Source organism: Haliaeetus albicilla, chromosome 20 (assembly GCF_947461875.1).
Source record: "Haliaeetus albicilla chromosome 20, bHalAlb1.1, whole genome shotgun sequence".
Taxonomy (NCBI): domain Eukaryota; kingdom Metazoa; phylum Chordata; class Aves; order Accipitriformes; family Accipitridae; genus Haliaeetus; species Haliaeetus albicilla.
This window is the reverse complement of record NC_091502.1, coordinates 16,781,923-16,807,789: the sequence shown is the minus strand read 5'-3', so window position 1 is coordinate 16,807,789 and position 25,867 is coordinate 16,781,923. Positions and strand designations below refer to the sequence as shown.

General features: G+C 46.1%; 2 protein-coding genes across 3 annotated transcripts in view; both read left to right on the top strand.

The window, feature by feature from the left end:
- HEPHL1 (hephaestin like 1) overlaps positions 1–15,203 on the top strand; it is a 36,772-nt gene extending 21,569 nt beyond the window's left edge. The window contains exons 12-20 of the mRNA XM_069808374.1: positions 3,522–3,735; positions 5,398–5,537; positions 6,367–6,507; positions 9,569–9,675; positions 10,124–10,346; positions 11,088–11,227; positions 11,845–12,004; positions 13,332–13,412; positions 13,491–15,203. Coding sequence (XP_069664475.1) covers positions 3,522–3,735; positions 5,398–5,537; positions 6,367–6,507; positions 9,569–9,675; positions 10,124–10,346; positions 11,088–11,227; positions 11,845–12,004; positions 13,332–13,412; positions 13,491–13,693 — 1,409 coding nt within the window. The 3' untranslated portion in view covers positions 13,694–15,203. The remainder of the gene's footprint in view (positions 1–3,521; positions 3,736–5,397; positions 5,538–6,366; positions 6,508–9,568; positions 9,676–10,123; positions 10,347–11,087; positions 11,228–11,844; positions 12,005–13,331; positions 13,413–13,490) is intronic.
- Positions 15,204–15,294: 91 nt separating this feature from the next.
- The window catches only part of PANX1 (pannexin 1), a 28,368-nt gene continuing 17,795 nt past the window's right edge, over positions 15,295–25,867 (top strand). The window contains exon 1 of one of the 2 annotated variants that reach the window (XM_069808376.1): positions 15,295–17,035. In XM_069808376.1, the coding sequence (XP_069664477.1) occupies positions 16,561–17,035 (475 nt within the window). In that variant the 5' untranslated portion in view covers positions 15,295–16,560. Of the gene's footprint in view, positions 17,046–25,867 lie in introns of both variants that reach the window. The other variant, XM_069808377.1, reaches the window with a different exon arrangement.

Below are 25,867 nucleotides of genomic sequence, written 5' to 3'. Positions count from 1 at the left end.
AAATCAAATATGTATGTTCACCAAAGAGCAGAGGCTTTGATGATCTTGGGATAGGCAGAGTAGCAAGCAGAGAGATGGCTAAAGGGGTGCTCCAGAGTATCTACAACTCTCAAAACAGGCTTTTTCAGCAGAGATAAAATTCACTGCTCTGCAGATAGCATCATTTAAGGTATTTTAGGACTCCGATAATAGTTTTTCAATAATAGTCTGTAGGAGTTTCTTCAGAAGCGTATACACTAAAGATACTTTTAATTCTCATGTATAATCCAGTGATACGTCCTTCAAACTCAGAGGGGGTGAATCGTTTGTTGGAGACACCTAGAATATATGGCTTAGTGTGAGTCCTGCTGTGCAGTTTCATGACAGATGGTGGAAACATATGGGATATGCATAAGAAAAGAATCTGCTGTCTTATAGACACCAGTGCCAGAGGTCTAACCTGGCATGTACACAACGCCAACAGATATTTCTATCGGGTGCTCCAGCCAGGAGCAACTACAGCCAGGACCCCCCCCCCCCACATATAAAAGAAGCCCCTGGGGAGCACTGGTGACCGGGAGCGCAGCGAACAGGACACGGCGCAGCAGTTTGCGTGGCAGTTTGTGCAGGAAGGGCGCTGAAGGCCTGCCAGCTCCACCAGGGAGCAAGGGCATCCACCCGGCAGAAAGCCGCGGCCTCTCTAAGCTCTGCGCCCACCACGACCGACGCAGCTGCCCAGACAGAGCTCCGGTGCCAGGCTGCAGGCCGTGTCCTGCTCTGACGCCAGTGCCGGCCGGCAGCAGTGAGCAGAGCTGTGGGAACCGCAGGCCCAGGGAGAGGAACTCCTCCACTTAGTGGCAGAGCTCCGGGAGGAGGTGAGTAGGTTGAGGAGTATCAGGGAGTGAGAGAGAGACTACTGGAATCGCACCCTACCTTCCCTGAGACAGGCCCAACAGGCAGGCGGGACGTGTGATACAGAGGATTCCCTGTCCTCTCTGCCGGGCTGAACTGAAGGGATAGGCGCAATGGTGACAAGTTCCTGCCCAGCGCAGCAGGCGCGTCTCCTCTGTGACCACCCCGCCTTCCCGCGTGCCCTCGTGTCATAGGTATGAGGCTCTGCGAGTGGAACCGAACAGTGGCGAGGACGATGGTTCATCCAGCTTGGAGGTGTCGCTGAGGTTAAGTCGGCCTATGTCCTGCGTCAGAACCGCTTCCGTAAAGAAAAACAGAGGGGTCGTTGTCATAGGAGTCTCCCTTCGGAAGGGAACAGAAGGCCCAATACGCAGAGCAGACCCATTTCTTAGGGAAGTCTGCTGCCTCCCTGGGGCCCGGGCTAAAGATGCGAAGAGAAAGTTTCCTACCCTGGTACGGCCCTCGGATTGTTATGTGTTACTGATTTTTAGGTAGGTAAAGTCCAAGGGCAATCCAGAGAGACTTCAGGGCCTTGGGATGACTGGTTAAGGGGTCAGGAGCGCAAGCAGTGTTCTCCTCTGCCCTTCCAGTTGCAGGGAATGATGAGGGAAGAAACGGCAAGAGCCAGCAGATCAATGCCTGGCTCCGAGCCTGGTGTCACTGGCAGAATTTTGGGTGTTTTGATCATGGGTTGGTCTCCACACCACCAGGCCTGCTGGCAGCAGATGGGGTACACCTGTCTTAAAGGAGTAAAAGGATCTTTGCACAGAGTTAGCAGGGCTCATTGGGAGGGCTTTAAACTAGATTTGAAGGCTGAAAGGGGTAAACCCAGGCTCACTAGAGGTAAGCCTGGGGCTGGCACACCAATGTTTGAGGGACGGTGTGCTGGCTAGGCCCTTCGTTCTGCCATGTCAGTGGAGGTAGGGGATGGAGATCCACGTGGCAGCAAAGATACAAGGCTTATTGATGTGTTAGAAACCAGGGAAGCGCCTGAGAATAGTCACGTAGGAATTAGGGCTTCTTCCCCCGCAAAAGGTGGCGGGGTCAATAGCCCAGCTGAAGTGCACCTACACCAATGCACGCAGCATGGGCAACAAACAGGAGGAGCTGGAAGCCGTTGTGCAGCAGGAAAACTATGATATAGTTGCCATCACGGAAACACGGTGGGATGCCTCGCACAACTGGAGTGCTGCAATGGATAGCTATAAACTCTTCAGAAGGGATGGGCAAGGCAAGGAAGGAGAGGCGGTGGGGCAGCCCTGTATGTTAGGGGGTGTTTTGACTGTCTAGAGCTTAATGATGGTGACAATAGGGTTGAGCGTTGATGGGTAAGAATCGGGAGGAAGGCCAACAAGGCAGATATCGTGGTGGGAGTCTGTTATAGACCACCCAGCCAGGATGAAGAGGCAGACAAAATATTCTATAAGCAGCTGGGAGAAGCCCTTGTTCTCGTGTGGGACTTCAATTTACCAGATGTCTGCTGGCAATACAGTACAGCAGAGAGGAAACAGTCCAGGAGGTTCCTGGAGTGTGTGGAAGCTAACTTCCCGACACAGCTGGTGAGGGAGCCCGCTAGGGAAGGCGCTGGACCTGTTGTTTGTGAACAGAGAAGGACTTGTGGGTGATGTGATGGTTGGAGGCTGTCTTGGGCACAGCGATGACAACACGGTAAGAGGTTTTGATTTTTGGAGAAGTAAGGAGGGGGGTCAGCAGAACTGCTACCTTGGACTTGTGGAGGGCAGACTTTGGCCTCTTTAGGAGCCTGGTTGAGAGAGTCCCTTGGGAGGCAGTCCTGAAGGGCAAAGGAGTCCAGGAAGCCTGGACTTTCTTCAGGAAGGAAATCCTAACGGTGCAGGAGCAGGCTGTCTCCCCATGTGCCGAAAGACGAGCCGGTGGGGAAGAAGACCAGCCTGGCTGAACAGAGAGCTTTGGCTGGAACTCAGGAAAACAAGGAGAGCTTATGACCTTTGGAAGAAGGCGCAGGCAACTCAGGAGGACTACAAGGATGTCGTGAGTTTATGCAAGGAGAAAATTAGAAGGACCAAAGCCCAGCTAGAACTTAATCTGGATACTGCTGTAGCAGACAATAGGAAATGTTTCTATAAATAGATTAGCAACAAGAGGAGAGCTAAGGAGAACCTTATCGCTCTCTATGACTACCTGAAAGGAGGTTGTAGTGAGGTGGATGTCAGTCTCCTCTCCCAAGTAACAAGCGATAGGACAAGAGGAAACAGCCTCAAGTTGCGCCAGGGGAGGTTTAGATTGGATATTAGGAAAAATTTCTTCACCGAAAGGCTTGTCAAGCATTGGAACAGGCTGCCCAGGAAGTGGTGTAGTCACCATCCCTGGAGGTATTTAAGATGTGTAGATGTGGTCCTTAGGGACATGGTTTAGTGGTGAACTTGGCAGTGTTAGGCTAATGGTTAGACTTGATGATCTTAAAGGTCTTTTCCAACCTAAACAATTCTATGATTCTATGAAAGCATCCCCTTCACTTGCCTTTCCATATAGCATCACAGATTAGATTTGTCTGAGGACAGATCACAGATGTACAAGGCACAGGACCTAATTTGCCAAGCTGCTTTTTAAAGTTTTTAAATTGCCTAAATCTCTTGCACTTTCCTTTCCAGGCACATTCAAAGTGGTTTGCAGGACTTTTGATCATTTTGTCGGCGGGATGAAACATCTCTACGAGGTCAGCAGCTGCCGTAATAACACCCGCTCCCAGCAGCAACACGGAGCCATGAGGCTGTACTACATCGCTGCGGAGGAGGTGGAGTGGGACTATGCCTCAAATAAGAGCTCGGCACCAAAGATTTACAATGTCAGCAGCAATGAGGAAAGGTACCCAAAGCAAAAAATGCTTATGGCATGGGGCACACTCATAGTGGAGGGGAAAATTTGAAGCATCCTTTCACAAAGCCAGCCTCGTACTTTTTAGGAGGGACTCTTTGCCAAACAAATAAGAGAAAATGTATTTATAAAGTGATAACCTCTGAGACTAGACTGGTTTATAGGCAGCATTTTCAGATGTTTTTTGTCTCAGAGTGTCTTGTAATGCTGTTGAACCCAAGAAGGCTTCCAAGTCCCTAAATCTGTATGTGTGTTCCAGCCCTGGCTCAACCCTACAATGATGCCCCCCAAGCCCCTCCTCTCCCTTCCTCACGCTCCCCAGTCTCCCCATCCCAGTGCTCTGGTTTTCATAGAAAAGAAACCCAGGTGAGCCCAGATGTGACCCAGATGTGAGCCCCAGCAAGCACTGCAGATGCATTAGGGAGGTGCTGAGCCTGCTTCACGGCAGCGTGGTAGCCCCTAGCTTCCATGGAAAAATCAGGACACTGTAACCACTGCAAGTGAATCATGTCTACACTGCACTGTGCTATGGAATAAAAAGCATGTGCAGAAGCTACATGTTCCAGGTCAGATTGCATAGGGACATCTCTGAGACCACTTTGGTGAAAACAAAAAGGAACGAGAAACATGTTCCAAAAGTAAACCTTAGAAAAGTGGCTGGGAAACTGCACCCTGTAAAGAGGAAGAGTACGGTGGAGTTGGTAGAAAATACACCTGAAGAGTCACAGGCGATGAAGCACTTTTAAAGAAAATATTAACTCCAGTATTGTCAAAGGCTGCTGTTGCACAAACAGTATATTATTACAGTAAGCAGTATTCCTGGGGCATTTTTTTTGTTTTTATTTAGTATGTTGGGAGCCAACCTTGCAACTCCCCTGCCAGGGGCACCTTGGAGATGAGCTGCCAGGAGGCAGAGCTGCTCTCAGAAGAGAGTGGATGCTCTCCTCTGCAGCTGGTGGCGAGTGTCCTCTGCTGGCGAGTCAGCCCGCTGGGATGCCACGGGAGCAGCAACAAGCTGTGGGTGACTGCACAAACCTGGAGGGCACAAAAAAAGCATCCTCTGCCAGGTGCAGAAGGCAAAATACATTTCTCACTTTATCTTCATGCTGGGAAGGCATCCAGCCCTGCGCAGTACATCGCAGCAGGAGGACAGGGTAAAGCAGGTCCCTCTTACCTCAGATGACGGCATTTGCTTTTGCAACTTAGGCTTCGGTTATCATCTTCCTGTAGTTGACTAATAGCCAAGATAGTGAAAGCAGCCAGCGTGGCAAGAGGATTCAGGTTTGCAGAGACAGGCTGTATCTTTTATTGGAGTGGAGGACGCAGCTGGAGAGAGTGGCCAAACCCGCTCTTAGCTTGAACTTCATCTCTGCTCTGACAGCTCTCTGGTGAAGGATTTGTGTTCCCAAAAGTTTGTGGTGAGTGCAAGGTATCCTCAGCTTTACCTGTTTGAAGAGGATGTACATTTAGTGAAGATTATAACTGTTGTTATTTGCTGTTTAAAATCTCTTGCAGCACCCAGGGCTTCGCATCAATTAGCACATTGGACCAAGCTGTACATTCTTATCACATCTGTTGTGAGTAACACAACAGTTACTAGTCTTTAGGTATGTAAGGTTCAGTGCTTTTAATCTTTGCCTTTTTATTTTGCAGCTATGGGCATGTTTTCCTGAGCCAAGCGGAAGATCTGATCGGTTCAAAATACAAGAAGGTGGTTTACAGGGAGTACACAAACAGCAACTTCACGCAGCGCAAAGTGAGGACAGAGGAGGAGGAACACTTGGAAATCCTGGGCAAGTAGCTCTCACGGCTCACAGACTGAGCCTGACGAGTGAGAGGATTGTTTTCCAAAAACTAGGAGTTTTTCCAGCTCTGTTAACGTGGAAAACAAGGAACACTGATGCCTATTCCAGGTTATCAGTGATTTTACACCCAATTTGTATAATGGCTGAGGGTAAAGATGCTTTCCAAATTAGACAATTCATTCTCAAACATGAATAAGGAGTTTCCTAAGGAGTATTAACAGGGAGGATGCCAAAATGGCAATTCCAGGATTCACCTTCAGAGCCTGTAACATGGGGGAGACACTTGTAGGGAGATTAAGTCAATATTAAGGGGCTAGATTTGCATCTGAAATTGGGCAAGACAAAATTTTATGCATATCATAAAATAACCATCAGGTCATGTTTTTTATGGGGTGAGAAGTGGGCAACAACTGGTCATAAAGTAGTCAACACTGTCTAGTAATATATTTGACATTTCCTTTTTTGCAGTACAAAAGTAAAAAAAAAAGTTAAAATAAAAAAGCTGCTACCAGCTTAAGAAGTAAAATTTTGGAAGATACAAAAACCATGCACAAGAGTTATCCTTAAAAAGCTGTCCAAACACCTGTCTCCAGAGTGAACAATTCTTCTCATTGACTGAAAAGAAAAAAGATTATTTATAAATAGGGAGCTTTTCATCAGCTGAGATAACAAACCAATTTTGATGGCTTTGATGAAAGAATAGAAAAGCCCAAGTGTTTTGAGAAAGACCTTGGCTCCTCTCCTAGGCCAAGCTATTGAAAGTTTGTTCAATTCAGAAAAGCAGCATTAATCACCAGCATCTTCTGGTTTAATTTAGGGCCGTTACTCCATGCCGAGGTTGGTGACTCTGTACTGATCATATTTAAGAACAAAGCCAGCAGGCCTTATTCGATAAGCGCACATGGTATAGAGGAAGTGGGTTGTGAAGAACAACCTGAGACACCAATTACCCTCCCCGGTAAGGCTCTTCTTTTTTTTTCCTTTGAGCTACAAAGGCTGTATATAAAAGCATTTTAACGTAAGAATGATAATCCCTCTTTCAAGCTTATGCATACCTATATGTTCTTCCAGGCGTAATACACTCAACGTTTATTCAGATACAATTCTGTGTTGTTATACATGTAGGTTCTTGATCAAGTGAGCATGTTTGGGCAGAGAACGGCCCTTTGTTCCTACCAGGGGTAGAAACAGGAACGCAATATCATTGGACAACCTCCAAAAAAGGCAGAAGCAGGCGCATAATCATGGCAAGAGAAATGTAAGCCAGCACTGCATTTGGCTCCAGACTGACACTCTGAAAATGTTTTAAAAATTGAGAAAGTCGGTGGTAGAGCTGCAGTTGGCAATATTAACTCTGCCTCTCTCTACCAAGTATGCCTCAGTTTCTAGTGAGGAAAATAGTGGAAAGTAGTTGTCACAGCATTGAAATTTTTCATATAGAAAAATACCTGTTAAAATTTTTATACCTCAATTTTTATGTTGGGTTTTATATTCTAGTAGGAAGTAAGACTCAAACCCAGACATTATAGTCAATCCAAAATGTACATACGTTCACTATCCAACACCCATACAATTTTTTAAAAAGTATTTGTGAGTTTCAGTGCAAAACTAAATGAAAAGAAATTCTGATGTACTAAACTTCTTGGCAAGCTGAAATTTCTTTCCTGTAAATAGCTATATTGATACAGTACAATCACACAGAAATTCATGGCCAAATGTGAGCCAACATCTGCCTTGCTGGAGTCTGATGAATGAATACCTGTGGTTAATATATATAAATATATTTTAAAAGGAGCTGATTTATATGATTCCCTTGTTTTGTTATTTGCTCCATGATGTTGTTGATGCTATTTTGTTGACAGTTGAGGTGTAACGCTGGCAACACTACTGTCATGTCTCCTGTGTCCACATGGGAGCAGGCTTCGGACGAGTTAGACCAGGGAAAGTGCCTTTGACAGTAAGCCAAAGGAAAAGACTCTTCAGCAAGATCTAAAGACAGTCTTTTCCTTAGGAGTTTGGAAGCAGCAATTAACACGGAAACCAAGTCCCTAAAACCAAGAATAATTCCTGAGCGCTTCAGTCCCCCCCACCATCACCTAGAAAGCCTCGCTGTCTGTCTTCCTAGGCCAGGCTGGACTGCTCACCCCAAGATTCCCAGAGCCCATTTAGTTCTACTAAATCCTGAACCAGTCATCAGTCAGATTTATGTCCTGCTAAATTGTGCTCCCGAGAGCACTGCCAGCTCCTAAAGAGACTGTGGGTGGCATGGTAAAGAGATGCAGAGAGCAGATCCATAGCAGCCTAAGCCAAAACAGCTCTCAGCTGCCACAGCTTTGTCCTTTCCCTGTCCATTCCTCCACTTACCCAGCAGCAAAAAGGGAAAAAACATCCATTTTCCTCTTGCTTATCAGTCTTTTCAGGGGTTATGCTTCATTTGCACTTCAAATATAGGTCTTTGATGCCATCTGAAGTGTCTCAGGTTTTAAGTAGAGTAGAGGTTTTTCCATCTACAGCCTCCAAACATCCTGAAGTGAGGAGTAAAAAACAAGGAAGTGGTGAAGGAACATGGCCAGGGTCTCTTCTCACATCATGCCCTCTATAAAGGGGTGATGACGTGTAGATTAGATACAAGGGGATGACAAACTCTTCCCTGGTGTATGCCTCCATGGCATGAATGCTTCTGAGACCAAGGGGTTTCTTGTTAGTGTTTCCTGTCCTATTAGTGTAGTGCTGTGTCTTGAAAGCCTTTCTGATTGCTGCTGAAGTGTGTAAACCCATGCTGTAATGAGCAGAAGGTGCTTGTTCTGTAAGATTAAATGACATTGCAACACTTACGTGCAACCCATCTCATATAGTATGATATTTGAGTGTCACCATTTCTTTTTTTGTAGTTATTGCTGTATGATAAAACTCACTATTGCATGATTCATCAAAATGGTGTAGTGGTTCAGTGACACAAAACTAGGCTCAGTCACTTCACAACCATTTAAGCTTGAAAACTCTCCTTCACCCTGACTCCCACAGCTGTTGGCAGCTGTTGGGTTGTGGCTGCACTAAAACCATGGCCAAGAGTTCTGTGATTTCCTTGTTTTCCCCTGATTCATAGCATGTCCCCAGCTGTTCTTGGCTTTTATCACCCTGGAAGATTTTTGGGTCAGAGACTGCCTGGTTTAACATTTCTCCACCACTTAAAAAGGCAAAGTGTTGACCACATCTTGGTCTCCTACCCTCCCCTGCAGTACCAGCAAAAAAACAAAGCAGGGAAACACAGCACAGGCAGTTCATCTGAACACAGATGTGTTTGTGTTCAGTGTAGAGAACTGATCCTCATCCAAATAGATAATTTCCCCATCAGATTGTTCTGGGTTTTTTTGAAAATCAGAGGTCAGGGAATCTCTGCTCAGGGAGGATGTGGAGAGGTGATGGCTTTTGGTAAGGGACAGGGCTTCTCCGGTAGTTGCTGGGGAGCAGGGGCTTGGCTGGGAAAGGAAAGGACCCCCCTGTAGCTCGCAGTCAGCAGGTTGGTACCTACTCAGCTCTCCTCTCCTGGCCCAGAGCTGATACACTGCCGCAGCACCGTCTGCAAAATCCCAGTGGCAACTGCCACATCTTTGTGCCCTTTTCGACTGACAAAGTCCAAGAAACATTTTCTGGACCTTGGCTCCCAACATCTTCAACTGACCTTAAGCATCGGCATCCAAGATCATTGATCCGCTAGAAGTTTTGCCCAAGGAGAAATATGAAGAGTCCTGTCTCCAAACTTCCCTCTGTGGGATGCCGCTGTTGCCAGCATCATTTGCAGATCTCCTTTTCTGGGGTCTGCCTGCCTTCATTTACACCACTGGAATCTCATCGACTTCCTGGAAGGCAGAATCACATCCATATCCCATTGCTGCATGCTTCCACAGATAGTTTTGATGCAGATCATTTTTTGATGGGGAGGGTAGCAGATCTCAGTTACATACTGTTCAAAGCCTCTAATACTCAGCTGCTCTTGGTAAAATTGTTCTCTGTTTCAGGGGAAATAAACACCTACAGGTGGAATGTTCCGGAACGATCGGGCCCTGGTAAAACAGATCCAAACTGTATCACTTGGGTTTATTATTCAACAGTGAATTTTGTGAAGGTAACCAAGAAATGGTCATTAAAGATTACATTCCTTTGGCTAAAGCATCCTGCCTTGCATAATGTTTCTGAAAGTATCCTGCTTCACATTCATGCAAGGACCACAGGCTAGAGGAACAATTTACAGAGCTAGATGCTTTGTCCTCTTTGATAACAGTTGCACATGCCTGGGTAATTTAAGCTACTGAAATCCCCAAGGGCACACCATAGTAATGTGATTCCCTCCTTAAAGAACAGTAGAAGGGATTTGGGGTGAAGGCAAAGCATTGCTTTAGTACATTAACATAGGGACACGTAGAGAAAGATATCTCTAATCAGACAGAGTAATGATTTTTTCTCATCTGATAGGAAAATGGAATTTCATCTTTATTTAATCTGTAGTTAATCTGTATCTATTTCATAACTGGATGAACTGAAAATTTGTAATGCATATATTTCTTTCATTTCAGGACACATACAGTGGTCTGATTGGGCCTCTTGTAGTTTGCAGAAAAGGAATTCTAGATGAAAGAGGTCTAAGGAAAGACATTGATCGTGAATTCACTCTTCTGTTTATGGTGTTTGATGAAAATGAATCCTGGTATTTAAAAGAAAATATTGAAACATACCTTCATAAGAATCCTGATGATTTTAATTCCACTAAGGACTTTGTAGAAGGCAACAGCATGCATGGTATGTAGGACTCGGTAGCAGCAGCCAAGAGGACAGAGGTTTATTTTTCACAGCCCTTTTAGGAAGGCATTGGACTTAGCCTGCAGTTACCCAACCATGTGACAACTTCATAAACTGGAACTCTGGAAACAAAAAGATTTCACGAGGCCCAGCCAAGATATTTTTCTAACAAGATAGTTTAATCTCATACTCTTGGAAAAAGGCTGCCCTGCCAGACTTCCCTTGTCATTTGGGAGCTGTGTTCCTTGCAGGCTTGTTCTGTAGGAGCGTAAGGATGACATTTTAAAACTGTGGCTGTAGTAACAACCAGCCCAGGAGCCAGGCAGAACAGACTGGACGGGGTCAGGAACAGCCCTGGCAAACCAAACTTTCTACAGATGGTACCCATTTTAGGCAATGACTCTATTCCCTCTTTTTCCATGTAGTTTCTCAGCATAAATCCTGTTTGTTCAGGAGTTCAATCTCAACCAGTAAAAAAGCTATCCGATGCTTTTCGAGACAGAAAAATGGTTGCTGCTGTGCACTTAGTTGATTTGGAAACTGAAACAAAAACGTGACTGTCTTCCTGCAATGGCAGTGGTCACTATGGAGATCCCTTGCCCTGGCCACACATGCCCGTCCCCTCTCTGCCTGGGCACCCCTTCTTCCCGGAGAGAAAGTGTGAAGGGTGCCTGAAGTGGAGGTTATCGTCACCTGTACCATGGCTAGTTATTAATCAGTCCTATTTTGTCATTCTTCCAGCAATCAATGGGAAGATTTATAACAGTCTTCTGGGTCTAACGATGAATGAAGGTGATAGGACAAACTGGTATTTGATAGGAATGGGCAATGAAGTGGATATACATACAGTTCACTTCCATGCGCAGACCTTCATCTTCAAGGTTGGTAAAACTAATCAAAGTAAAACCTTCATAGTGTGATGGGAAATTTCTGGAAAAAAGTCCAGGTTCTAGCCTTGTTTTGCAGCTTGGGCACAGAGCCCTGGGCTGATGCTGAGGTCTGTGGGAGTTTTGCATGTGAAGGAAATACAAAATGAATGAGATCCTTGCAAAGCTTCTACTATTCTGAGCCCGTTATGAAACATGAATAAATGTCACTATTAGAGGACATGGTTAGGTGGGTTAAAATGCACGTTTACCCATGGGTATAAGGGAAGATATAGGGAGGAAACCAGAGAGTTGTGCCTGCTTAGTGTGGTTTTTATGTTGTGACAGCTTGCCACTGGCAGGACTATCTAAAAAAATCTGTCTTTCAGAGAAATACCTGTGCTCAACCAGCACTTGAAGCCCTCAGGAAGGGCCTCCTGTTGTTAATTAATTAATTGATTAAATGAGAGGTGTCCACAGACCACAGTTTCCCTGGATGAGGCTCCCTAGAAATATGTAACAAGAAGTGTTTGATCTGCCTTGAGGAGCTGAAAGTTTAACTGGAATATTTCAGTGCCTGTGGGGGCTATTTGAGGCACAACTCTCACGATGCTTGTTTTGCCTTGCCACAGACAGATAAGGACCACAGAGGAGATGTATATGACCTTTTTCCTGGGACTTTCCAGACAGTCGAACTCTTAGCAGAAAACCCTGGAACGTGGCTTCTGCACTGCCATGTAGCTGATCACATCCACGCCGGCATGGAGACCACCTACACCATCAATAAGTCAGGTGCAGTATCAGAAACGTGTCCTAGGACTCGGAGGTGGTATCGCAGCAGATCAGATGGAAGGCAGGGAGGAAAGGAGGAGAGCTAACATCACTGCTGCACCCTGCACGCTGGTGGGAAGCACCTGTACATTACTGCCATGGCTAGTTAGCATCATCTAGGGACAGGACAAACACCCCTAATGACATGGCAAAGACAGTAATCTTTGCTGCACGCTGCAACTTAAAAGCAGTTGGTGCTTCACAAGAGTCCTTCTAAGACAGTGGCAACCTGCAGACCGTTAGTCATCCCCAGGTGGTGCAGAAAACAACTGCAAAGCTATTTTTCAGCCTTGCTGCCACAGGGTGTGCGGGAGGGGCCGCAGGTTGGTGTGGTGGTGGTTCCTCCCTGCAATCACTGCTGGCTCCCAGAGCTATTTGAGCTCCTTCCTGCACAGGCAGAGGCCAGATGAGATGCAAGATGCTCCAGAAAACGATTCTTCATCCTGTCCAAGAAATAGATGATCCTTTGACTAAGAAAAGTTGGCTTTTTGAGTGGTGCTGGTCCCTTCCACAACTTGTGATTGAAGACTAAAGTGCTTTGTGAAGCCTCCCCACATCACATAATTTCACTAAACATCTGTATCCAGCACCTCCTGCCTGGGTTCCCATTGTGCTTGCTACATTCCTCCGCAGGGGTTGCAACCGTGCCAGCAGGCGCACCTCGTACCTCTAACCCTGTAGCAGCAGGATGACAAATATAATGCCAAATGTAGCCAAAATACTCCTTCCTCTGATAAGGTGAATTTATTTTATACCACATATTCATGCGGGCTGTGAAACTTCAAATGAAAAAGCAAATGCAGATCTGAATCGTAGAATGGTTTGGCTTAGAAGGGACCTTGAAGATCATCTAGTTCAACCTCTATACCACGGGCAGGGACACCTTCCACTAGACCAGGTTGCTCAAAGCCCCATCCAACCTGGTCTTGAACACTGCCAGGGATGGGGCATCCACCACTTCGCTGGGCAACCTGTTCCAGTGCCTCACCACCCTCACAGTGAAGGACTTCTTCCTTACATCTAATCTAAATCTACCCTCTTTCAGTTTAAAACGGTTACCCCTTGTCCTGTCACTACAGTAAGTAGTGAAGTAACAGAGACACCTACAGAGAAGGGGGACGTTGCCCATGGAGCTGCCTAGAGTAATAGCAGTGCTGATCTAATAATGATTTCTGTTCAGATCAGCAAGGTAGAACTAGTGAAATTAAATCAGCACTACTTTTGCAGAAGAAAAAGAAGTATTTATTAAGGTTTTCAACTTAACTATGCTTTTTCTGTCTCTGCACAGAATGGGAAGCTCCTTCAGAAGGAGGACTCACAGCTGGAGCATACAATACAACTACTGCAAATAATGGAACCACTACAAAGGGTAAGGATTTTTTTTAATGTCATTTAAAACTCTTCAGATTCATGCATAGATTCTCATGAACTACTTCTCTTTTAACAGATTATGACAGCAAAGGGGGCAATTTTTTTGGCAAAACTTTGAGTTCTGGAGAAGCCAGCCTGATACTCACAGCCTTTTTTTTCATTGGACTTATTCTGCTGTCAACAGTATTAATCATCTTCTGCCTCATCACCCGCCAAGGAAGCAGGATCCATTACATGGCTCTGCATGACAAAAGTGCACTTCTAACAGATTCCCCGTAAATCCCCACTTTTAGCACTATTCACAGAGCCGCACCGGATTTCATGACATGCTGCTGATAAAACTGGAGCAAGACATATGCTGATAGTCCTACCCCGTAGCCAGTGCTCACAAGAGCAAACATGAGCTGTAGCGTTCGGCTCCAAGATCCACGTACCACCCATCACCATTTCCACTCCTCTGGAGTTCAGTTGAGCTTTGTCCAAGATCAAATTTGGCAGCCGAGCAGGGCAGCACACCTCTTGGCATCCACAGCGGCTGCACAGGGTTTCCACAGGAGTAAGGAGTGGGCAGTATGGCATCCATGCGCTCTGTGCAGAAACACGGGGTTCACATTAAGGAATAAATACCACCAGGGACTGTTTTAAGCGTGCCGGCTTCCGAAGGAGCAGGTGTTAATCTGGAAGTCCCCGTGTTTTCCCAAAGTCTGGCTCAATAAATTCACTGACATTTAAGCAATTCTCTTTTTTTTGCCCTGCTAAATGAGGAAACTGTGCACTGGGGACAGATTTTTAAAGGCATTTAGGGACCTACCAATATATTTTAGCACCTGATGGAGTTCAGCAGTGACCCTGTTGTTATTTTCTAACAGCTTTTGTTAATCCCTTTAAAAATCTAGCCCTGAGCAACCTCTGAGAAAGTTAGTTGACTTTGTAATTGCTGCTTATTGTGGTCCTGATTCTGTACCTCTTCTTTGCACCAAGTAGCACCTCACTCCCCACCTGTAATGAAGCCATCAGGAGGCTGATCTTTGTGCTCTGCAAGGAAGACAGGCAGAATCAGGCCACGTTTAACGATACTTGAATGTTTATAGCTCATTTTTAATTAGATAATGCTCATTCTTGCCTGCTCACGTCAGCTACCGCTCTTGCAAAGGAATGCCAGAACAAACAGGTCTGTGAAACTGTTTGTCCAAAATTGATTTTGAATGTAAATTCAAGTTGCTGGGTTTTTTTATTTTATTTTTTCCACTTCTGTGTTTTGAAGTATGTTAAAGTGTAGGAAACTTTACTGCCCATCATTCTTCTTGAGCTTAATGGTGTCCTGGATTGATGTCCAGTTAACCAGTATGTTGAAGTTTCTTGGATGTTTTTCAGTTATTTCTCGATTCTTTGTTTTCCCCAGTCATTTAAGAGCACACACGTGAGGTAGAACTGCAGGACTGAGCCCAAACAGAAGTTACACCATAGCAATAAACACCTCTAGACTCATCCTCTAAACCTTCCCTTTGAGCTGACAAAACCAGATGATACTCTAAGCCATCCCATCTTTCTGTTTTGTAAACATTAAAATTGAGGTCTCCTGTTCTGTGCAAAAACACTGTCTGTCTGTGCAGAACATTTGCTCTCTGTATACCTACAAAATTAAAGCCTTTCACTTAAACATACGCTATTAATAAAGGAAATTATTTGGTACTTTCCTTTTAGAGTAGCTAATGTGTCTGACTTTTTAGAAACAGAATCATAAATACCTTTTGACCATAGAAACTAGCCAGACAAAGTGATTACAATGACAATAAAAATCTGGTTATTTGTATGAACCTTCTGGCACAGTTCATTTCGCCTGGCATGCTTCTCAGCTGGATGGCAGCTGTGAAACAAGAACGAAGCCTCCAAAGGTCCTCAGGGCCTCAGGATGTCACCACTGCTTGTCCAGGCGACACAGCCTGCCACAGAAAGACAGCGTGAAGCATCACAGAAAGCAGAAAGCATTGAGTTTACCACTGCCTGCCCCATGGCCAGCTGTGCCCCGACACCTGTGTTGAAGGACAGCATCTGTGTTGGGCTGAAGCACGGGTGGGAACAGAGTAAAGCAACAAAATGAACAAAAGAACAAAACGAAGAAGTTACCAGGGCAGGTGTGTTCTCCACAGAGTGCTACAGGCCCCTGAGTATGACAAATCTGGATTATGAACTTGGGTAGCAGCTGGCAACTGCCCTAGCACCAAAAGCTTGGAAGGTGACAAATATACAATCGACCTTTAAAAACTTCCCAGACGAATAAGCAGCTCTGACACTCACATAATGCAAGCTGGCTGAAACTGTTTTTTTAAAAAAAAACCCACAAAACAAAACAGAAAAGTGTCCAAAGGAACAGAACAGATCATGGAAGAATCAATGCTTTCTTTTTACTTAAAGAAAATTGTGCCTCGGCGAGGTTTTTGAAGGATTCAACATATAGATAAGAGACCTGGATGAATATAGCCTACTTACATTTCCATAAGGTGTTTGAGAAGGTCCTTAGTTCAAGCTTCTTAAGGAAATGAAATCACCATGGGATGACAGGAAGGGTCTGTGGAGGTTAAATAACTGGTTAAGAGACAGGAAAAAGTGGCCAGATTTCTTGTTGAAAGTCACTCATGGGGTGCTGCATGGACCCTTGCTCTTCACTATTTTCTGTCAGTGGTGTGAAAAAGGGTGACCAAGTTGAGTGACTATCATAAAGATGTGTAGCATGAAAAATGAGTGATGATAAAATTCAGGACTGATACATTTACAGCAGTACTTGTGGAAGAGAAGCGATCCTAGCCCTATGTGCATCATACTGTCCAAGCATCTCAGAAATGGGATCTTATCTGTAATAGTTTAATGGCAATGTTAGTGCTTTTTGGTGGGCAGAAAGGCAAGTGAATGTTAGGAATCAGTAGGAATTAAGAACAGAGCGAACCAGAACACAAGTTGGTACTTGTGTGCGTAAACGCCTGGGGCACCTGCATCTCGAACGCAGCGTGAGCCACATCCCCGGTCCAGCCGGGAGAGGACACGGCAGCACGAGAGCAGCGCAGAACGAAGAAGGAAGGGAATCGGTGTCGTAAAACAGTTTCCATATGAGGAACGCTTCCCTCGGACGGCGGTGATTTCCTCGGAGGATGCTCCGAGGTTACAGAAAGCGACTGGGAAGACAGAAGGGGCGAAACGAGTTAAGGGGTATGACAGGTGAAGGCGCCCCACGGACTCCCACAGGAGGAGCAGGGGCGGTGGGCGCCGGGTGCCGCCTCCATCCCCGGGGACAGCCCGAGGCCCCCGGCCCGGCGCAGGGCCCCCAGCCCCCAGCGTCCCGGGCGGGGAAGCCCAGCCCGCCGCCGGGCCCGGCCCCCCGGGCGGAGCCGGGCGAGGGCGGAGCCGAGCCGAGCCGGGCCGGGCTGAGGCGAGCCGGGCCGGGCCGAGCCCGCCATGGCCATCGCGCACATCGCCACCGAGTACGTCTTCTCCGACTTTTTGCTGAAGGAGCCGCCGGAGACGCGCTACAAGGGGCTGCGGCTGGAGCTGGCGCTGGACAAGATCGTCACCTGCATCGCCGTGGGGCTGCCGCTGCTCCTCATCTCCCTCGCCTTCGCCCAGGAGGTCTCCATCGGTAACCGGCCTCACCGACAGCCCCCTCCCCCGGTCTCCGTGGGCGCCCCCCCGGCCCGTCTCGGCGCCTCCCGCGGCGGACAAAGGGCTCGGGGGCTGGGGCGGGGGGGCGGCGGAGCGACGCGGAGCTCCGGGGCGGGGGGGGACGCGGGTGTCAGCGCTCCCTTGGGGGCGCTGAGCCGGGAGGGGGTTCCACTGGGGGGCGAGGCAGAAGGGGCCTGTGGGCGGCGGGGAGTGCGCGGGAGGGAGAGCAGCTTCCCGGGGGAGCATCCCCAGCAGCAGGCGGGGCCTCCGTGCGAGCTGCCCCAGGTGCGCTCGGCGTCGCGGCTGGCCTTTCCCGCTCTCCTCCTCCTCCTCCTCCGGCGTGTGGGGGGGGTGTGTGTCTGTGAGGAGCGCGGCGGGGCCCCGCCGCTCTTTGTTCCCCAGCGCTGCCCAGGCCGTCTGCCGTGGAAACGGCCGCAGCCGGCCGGCCCCTGGGAGAGCTTGGCAGGGAGATCTCGCCGCCGTTCAGGGGCAGGTGCCGAGGGAGACGGGCTCTCGGATCTCTGCGTTCGGAGCGCCGGGGGGCTCGGTTGCGCACTGAGGGTGGTCGCCCGCCCCGGGGACGGGCAGGGGAAGCTCTTCCCGAAGCTTTCCCCCGCTCTGCAGCTGTGCCAGTTCAAGTTCTGGCGTGAGTCAGTAGATGAAGCTGTGCTTTACAGGAGAAGGGCCAAGTTTCCCAATTATTTTGCCATCTTTATTTTTCCCCATCCCCAAGTTACAGAAGCGCATCTGCAGCAGCCTAGTAGCCAGCCCTTTTCAGAGCCTGAAATGACGAGGAGACTTAAACCCAAATGACCGGGACTTGTAACTTGGGGGCCTGCTTATAAAATCTATTTGCTTATAAGAATTGCTCTGTGTTTAAATAGCAATATATGAATGAAGATTTCAAAGGTGAATAAGCAGAACTGTCCATTTTGAAACAGGGGTGAATCGTAGGACTTCCACTCTTTCAGAAATAGTTTGATTTACTGCATGTACCTGTTTATTGGCATTCAGTGTCGTATACCTGAGATACATCATCTATAGGTTTGAGTCAAGCAAACGACAAGGGAGTGGAAGCTGGAATGGGACTGTGAATTAGTGGTCAATCTGTGCAAAAACATCACGAATAGCATTAATCGGATACAAGGCTGCTTAAGCGATAAGATGCTTCAGACCACTATATGTGCATCTACCTACACACCTATTGCGATAGATGTAGTTTTGACCCAAAGCACCGTGGCCTGCAATAACCACGCAGAGGAGAGTCAAGGACAACCAGGCTGGGAATGCCAAAACCAGATCCGAGCCCTGTGGCAGCTCTGGTCAATCAGAGACTGGATGGATAGAGAAGTATTTCTCTAAACTAACCTGCTGCTTTTAGTTTTAGATCTGCTACTGATGTACGCACATTTCTTACTCTTAAAGCAATGAAGAAGAGTGCTTGCATTTCCATATGCTAGCTCGTATATGGGCCCCTTAGTTCTTCCTTCTGCTTCTCCTCCAAGAGTGCTGGATCCAGTTTGAAACAGTGCTTGTGTATCAAGGTCTCTTTTATGAGCTCTACAGAAGTATTTATTTCATTTTCCTTCCTTTAATAAAGGTCCAACACGCAGTTGAATTTCAGAGTTTGGTAAAATGTGCCTTTCTTTCAGATGAGTTAAGTTCTCATCTTCGCTAATCAAATACTTGGGCCTCAGTGCGTGCTAAATATAACATATTTCATTATTAAACTAATTCAGATTGAATCTGTGACTGCAGTAGATTCATAAAGCAAGACTTAAAATGCGTGCTACATCTTGCATGTGCTTTATTTTGCTTATAATCCTGAGAACCTGTTAGAAGAAAACATGGGGTTTAAAACCGAGCTCTTCTAGTTGAAAAATAAATATGAAAATAAGTATGAGAAATACGCCAGGCCCCCGGTGTGAGTGAAGCTACACCACGTGGTTTCCATACAGAAAGTGATACTATTACTGCTGTTACGGCTGTCGCGTATTTCCCACACAGTCCTTGCGGCTTAGCAGGCTGGCTGCTTATGGGCGATCCCGAAGCTGTTTCCATTAAGGCTTTTTGGGGGATAGAGAGGGTCTTGGGGGCTGGGTATGGCCGGTTCTGTGAGCACTAGTGAGACAACAGCCAGTGAGACAACAGAAAGCAAGGATTGGTTTCAAACACTTCCTGATGTAATTGTGCTTTGAAAAAACTCAGGGGTGCTAAATTGAGAGAAAATGGTAGGGTCCATTTTAGGTCTGAAGAAGAGCAACTCGGACTCAGGAGTGGTTGTGAAAGTGTTACGTGAGTCGCAGCATGGAAATATCTCTGCCTCCAGGTACAAAAATTGAACACCCTTTCCAAAAATGAACGCTCAGCTCCTATTTCTGTTGGGATAATTGCATTCTTCTAACCTAAAATTCACTCGGCGCCTCGAGCTGTCACCTTTCCTTCCCACTCTGCTTTCCTGTTTCATTGCAGTGTGGTGACAGATAACTGCAATTTTCTTCCTACATGCGGTTGCAGTTAATTGTGCAAAATGATTAAAATGTTTACGAAGGCTGCGGAGGTTTTCTGAAGCCGCCAAGTAACTTCTAGTTTTGATAGAAGTTTCAGGAAATAAGTGAGATTCCAGTTGGGTATCGCAGAGGATTTCTCTGCCGGAGGCATGGAAAACCCAGCGGCTGTGTTGAGCCAGCGAGCGTTGCTGAAACTCCTGGGGTTGGTGCCTGCACTGCACTTCGGCATCCCTCAGGGGCAGGAGGAGAACTATATTTTAGAAACCCATAGTCAGCTGCAGGTTTGTGATGATATTAAGCTGGTTCTGGTAGTGCTTAGCTGTGATTAAGCTGTTCTCTGCCAGCCCTGGGAAGCTTTGCTGCTTGAAATCCTGCAGCTGTTATCTCTTTACAGCTAGACCTTGTTTTATACAAATTTATATAATTTTTGTGTAATTTTATATCATTTTATACTGGGGACTTGAAAATGGAAATAACAATAGGATTGTGAGGATTGTGTTGTGTATGCTTATATTTCTTATGATATGGCCCAATATTATTTCCTTATATTATTTGGCAGTTCTTGGAGTAAATATACTAGAGGTCATCAGGTAGTATGGTGACAGAAACCATATAAATATAGCTAAATCACCCCTCCCTCTTATAAACAAACAAACAAACAAAAAAGATAAGGGCGCCCTCAGCAATCTATGAGCCACAAATCAGCAGAATTTTATCTGTGCCATTTTTCCATGACCATGTTTTTAATATGAATAGCTTTGAGTCAGGATTGAGATGCCAGTTTTTAAACTGTGCGTGTATATTGTGAGATATGCTTTCTTACTGTAAACAACTTAGCTGAAAACATAAATATTTATTACCAAGACACTGCTTGTAGCAGGATACTGCAGCCCTAAGCAGGTATAGTCAGTTGAGCAGAGAGGAAATCGAAACAAGCTGCTTAATTTTGGCAGAGGCTTGTTTCCAAGTTAGTTCTGGGAAAAATATCAGCGGCTGGCTTGGGTTGCAGCGGAAAGAAAAGCAGATGTGAGAGCTCCCCACTTGACATCAAATATTTGCATCTTTTCCCATAGGAAGGTGATTGGGAATTGCTCATACGTGCTTAAGCCCAGCAGCTTCTTGTCACCAAGTGATGTCTTTTGACGTTCTGTATACAGCAGGTTTCTGGCACCGCCGTGCAGTGGGCAGCGCGTGCTGGCTGCGTTCGCTGCGGCTTCGCGTGGGAGGTGATGGCTGGGAAAGGAGACAAGGAGGGATGGAGAGGGCTGAAGAGGGGAGAAGAAGGGAATCTCGTGGTAGCCATCAGCCGTCCTTACTACATGTTCAGTTTGGATGTTGGTTGTGCATGACTCATACATAGCTGGTATGAATTAATCCTCTTGTTTTAGCATCTCTGTTTTATAATATCAGAAAACACCTTGGAAACCTTCCTAGGACACAGAAGCCATCATGTGTTGAGTAAAGACGCCTAAGAAACTTGGGTATAACCAGCATGAAGGCCTGCATAGTGCTGCTGCCTTGTCAGTTGTGGCAGGATGCTGGGTTAGGAAGCACCTGGCCATGGACCAACCCACAGCATCTGCATGAATCTGTCAAAATGAAGATTTGCTGCACTAAAAAAGTCTTATTTCCCTCTGATGCTCTCTGATGCACCTTACCATGCTGGAGGGTGCTCAAAGGTGGGAAAGCGGAGCCTTGCCCTATACCCTACACACCGCGGGGTTAATGTCCCCATTGACCACTGTGGGCTTTGCCAGTGGTGACAATCCTTGCTTACCCTGCTCAATTTCCACCTAATTTCTGGGAAGGCTTTTCTCCTCAATTTTTTTGGTTTAGTTCCCGTCCCCCCAGTTGGCTGCCAGTGGGATTTGAGGTGCTTTGGCCAGCAGAAAACACAAGGTGAAGGGTATTAGTGGGGAGCTCTGGGTGCTGCACCCCGACAGCTTCGGTGGGTGCCACGAGGGCAGCAGTGCCCATCTGTAGCATCCCTTACTGCATGTCCAGTTGAGCCTGTATCTCTCTATACAAGTTAATCGTGTTTCTCAAATAGTCATGAGAATCAAATATATAGAAAGGAAGAAAACCCCACCACAATTGTGAGACTAAATCACAACAAATGTGCAAAAAAAATAGCCTTAACTCTTGAATTAGGCTCCTTTCCTCTCCTGCTACCTCCTTGTTGGCCCTCCCTGCTGATGTCCCTCTCCCTTCGCATTCAGAAGTTGCTGGGGAGGCTTTTGGGAAATACTCCTATCTTGTGACTTCCGTAAGAGCTAGGGGCTAAAGTTAAGTTGGGTGTAATTAGGCCAAAGACTATTACTATGGCAGCTGCTGGCTGAGAGCCTGAAAAACATCTCCAAGTGCTGCTGAAGCAGGCTGTATGCTAATAGTTGACATTTGCACACCTTGCATTTAGTTCAGCAGGATGCTCTGAAACCCGGGGGCATTAATGACGGGACCGAGTCAACAAGTGTGTGAGTAGCATCAGTCTAGAGCAGCCAGACAAACGGGGAACTCCAAAGCATCTTTCGTTAGAGGTGCAGACCCCAGAGAACAGCAGCAAACGCTGTGCTGCTCTTTGGCATATAAGGAGTGCTCAGTAAAGAGCAGAAGTTGCCACCGTCAGGGACAGGCCTGTCTGGGAAGCAAGGATAAACTTATAAAAACATTTACTTTCATGTAAAATCTAAGTTGTCTTTTTCTGTTGAACTTCTACAGAGCCAGGTTTACATTTCCTATGGAAATGATGGTAAGCTGCTTTTGGTGCCAGAATTAATTTAAAAAGCATCATGGCTCTCTCGTGTTGCCTGAGATTTGGGGTGCCACCAATGTTGGCGGTGGAGCCAGATGGTCATCGCCGGTGTTTTGAGATGTTTCTCCTTCAAGTGAAGGGAAACATTTTTTTTGTTTCCCTTAAATCTCACTGGTGGGAATTTCATTCACAAATTTTTTCCCATGAATCAAAAACCCTATTGCTCGGAAGGCAATTCTTGATAAACACCCAGCTTTTTTCCCACTGCATGATTTTGAGACTTCTCTGAGGGATAACTGGCAGCCCTGTGGAGAGGGAAAGATACTTGCTGGCTCCTCTGACCCACTCCACTTAAACATTGCGTCACCTGAGCTTTACATTCTGCTACTACTTCATTGCCAAAGTAAACCTCAGGGAACAGGTTCTTTACTCCAGCGCATGCATTTGTGTCTCTCCATACTTCTTTCTTAAACATAGTGTTTATCCTGTTTCACCCAACCTGCCACTTTGGTCCATGAGAAGCATCTATAAAGCTAATAAAATCATTCCTTCTGGTCCGCTCTTAATGCATGTGTGTATACCCACACATACAGTTGCTTCTTCTTTGGCATGCACTGGGACATCTTTTTTCATATTTTAAAATCCTTTTTAATGTTGGGGTAGAGGATGTGCATTGGATGGTGCCTGGCAGTCTGTACATTGTATGTGTGTGCCTTGATTTTCTTGTTTGTGGGTTTTACTTTATTGGCTGCTAGGAAGAAAATTAACTCTATCCCAGCTGAAACCAGGACACGTGGATAATTCTTGCTAGATAAAATCAGGTGTTTGGGTATTGTGGCTAGTTCATTTTGCCTTGTGGAAAATTATAGTAGTAATTAATGGCTAGGTTTTAATTCAAGCTTATGCAAATCTTTTCCCAGTGATTGCAATGTATTAGAAACCAAAAAATTACTTACTGAAGGTTTAATCCTGTCAACTAGAACCACCTGATCCCAGTTCAGGAAAAATAGTTCAGCATATGATTAACATTGATTCTTGGAAGTACTTGCTGTTAGCTGTAGTTTCGTAATTAGATGTTGAAGTCAGAAGAGGGGTGTTGAGCCACTGGGGAGGAAACCAGCTTGCCGGCTTTGCGCTCTCTCTGGTAAGGGATGCAGACAGAGGATGCTGAGCCCTCTGCTCGTCCTGCCTGGCACCCCGGCAAAGCACTGGGATACTGAACAGGGACTCTCCTTCAGATTTGAGATTTTCCTTGGGATTCTGAGAGTTTCTTTTTGTAGGTAGGTTTCTTTTTTTGGAAAGCATCTGCAGGGACAGTAGGGTGGGAATTGCAGAAGTGACTTGTATCCTGCTCATTTAGAACCAATAGCAAAATTTCCACCTCCATTTGGGCAAAAGGAGCCGGAGTAGGCCTGCTGCTTGCATCTCAACTCTGAGAAGTCCCAGCTGGGACTGGGGTGTCTTCTTTTAGACACCCGACGGCAGATCCTACCGAAATGAGCTTGCAAGACTTAGGCAAAGAGATGTGTTACCAAGGCCCAGGACCTCCATCCGCAGGCAGCCCCGTGCGGGTTTTTGCAGTGCTGGACATGGCATTTTTTTTATCCTCATTTGTTTGCAAAAGTGTAAGTCAAATCCCCATTGCTCCCCCTCCGAAGTTGGTTTAGTACCAGGGAATGATTACAAAAAAAAGTGCGTTGCCAAGTGTAATGGTAACTTAGCCAAAGACTGTTGTGGCAACTGCTTAATGAATGCAGTCATTTATTATTCCTCATCCTTCTTGCCGTGTATTTTATCTCCCTGTTGTTGTTATGGGCTTGGCTGCTGCTTTTCTTTTTCCCCTTCTATTACTTGTGGGAGCGAAGGACAGGGAATGGCTTCGTGTCACCAAGCCAGGAGGCTGTTCCTTTGATAGCAGAGGACTATTAGCCTTTCATAAACTAGCCCTGTGCATGTGTACCTGCACAGCGGTTCTGTGAAAGGCATTTGGCCCTTTGCCTAATTTCTCCTCTAATAAAAACTACAGATTTTCTTCTTCACTTCCTCCAGAATAGCCCAACATAAAGTAAATCATCTGTATAGATTTATTGCTATTACTCCTTTGGAGGGGAGAAGGAAGGAAAAAAGACGGAAAATTGTGACCATTTCCAGAGGCATTTAATAATCCATGTGCTGTGCAGATTATGAACAGAAACATCCTCTCTGTTTAAGTCTTAACATTTCCACTGTTAGTGCAAAGTTGTTTTTTACATTAACAAGTGTTTACAACCAAGACTGCAATAAGTTAGTTAAAAACCAGTGTAATAACCGGAGCGTCCCCAGCTTCTGCTTGATGTCGAGCTCTATCTGCTTGGCTCCTGTGTCAAGTTGCCAAAGGTTTCCAATGTCCCTGCTGAAACCCTGGGGATCAGAAGAGCCGAGTTCACTGCTCCGCTGCACCACTGGCATTGCTGTACCTATTCTGGTATGAAGTTGTGCACGTAACTCTTTGGAGAAGGAGCCTGGCTGCCTTTTTCATCGCTAATTTTCGAGAAGGAGGCTGGCTGCCTTTTTCCTCACCAATTTAAACACTCCCATCACTTTCAGTGGTTTCCCACCCCTTAACGAGAATGAACACAGGGAATGTGTTTCTTGTTGCAGATACACAGACATGAATAGGACAAAGCATCTTTCTGAATGCTCCTATTGCTCGCCTTTTGAAAGGGTCACTTGTTTGCTGCTTCACACTGGGCACAGCCAGCAGCAGGAGGTTCGTTAAGTGATGAGAGCAGAGCATAAATGGTCCCTATCCAGTGGAGAACAGACACTCCAATTGCCTGCTCTTTTCTTTTCTTTTTTTTTTCCTGCAGTGTATTATTTCTTGAGCTTCAACAGCTAATGGAAATTCTCTGGAAAGCAGAAACCCCTGAAGCTTTAGGAGACTGCAATTGCTTGGCTGGTGCCAACTTTACTAAATCACATGAGCTCTGGTCTGATAAACAGTAATTTGTTTTCCATAAGGGAGGCTTGTGACAGGTCAAACTATGTCCTTATGATACTACAGCCTTAGAAATAATTATAATAGTGACTCGTAAGGAAAGACTTTTAATTATAATGCTCCTTGACTATGCTACATTGTAAAAAGGCTATACAAGTTGCAAGGCAAATGTGGTGGGCTCCTGTTACAAAAGAAGTTCTTACTCTCTAAAAGCTAAACCAGCAAAAAGACACAAATGATACAATCTTAGACAAAATACTTTTTCCCTATAAAGCACACAGCCATGCCATTAGTGCTAATTTTGATGAATATATTAACGAAAAAAACGTAGCAATATTTCCCTCCTCTTGCTCTTTTGATATTGGTGTTGTGTTGGAGGAAGCGTTGGAGGTTGCTCTTGGAAGAGGGATGTTTATGGAAGAGCCATCTCCCCTTTGTGTGCTATCCTGTTTCAACATTTAGGAAAGCCTACTGGAAGTGTGTGGGTTTTATTGCTTTCGCTACCAAAGCTTCAGAAAGAAAATCAAACCCCCTCATCCTGTTTTACTAGCTCTCATCCA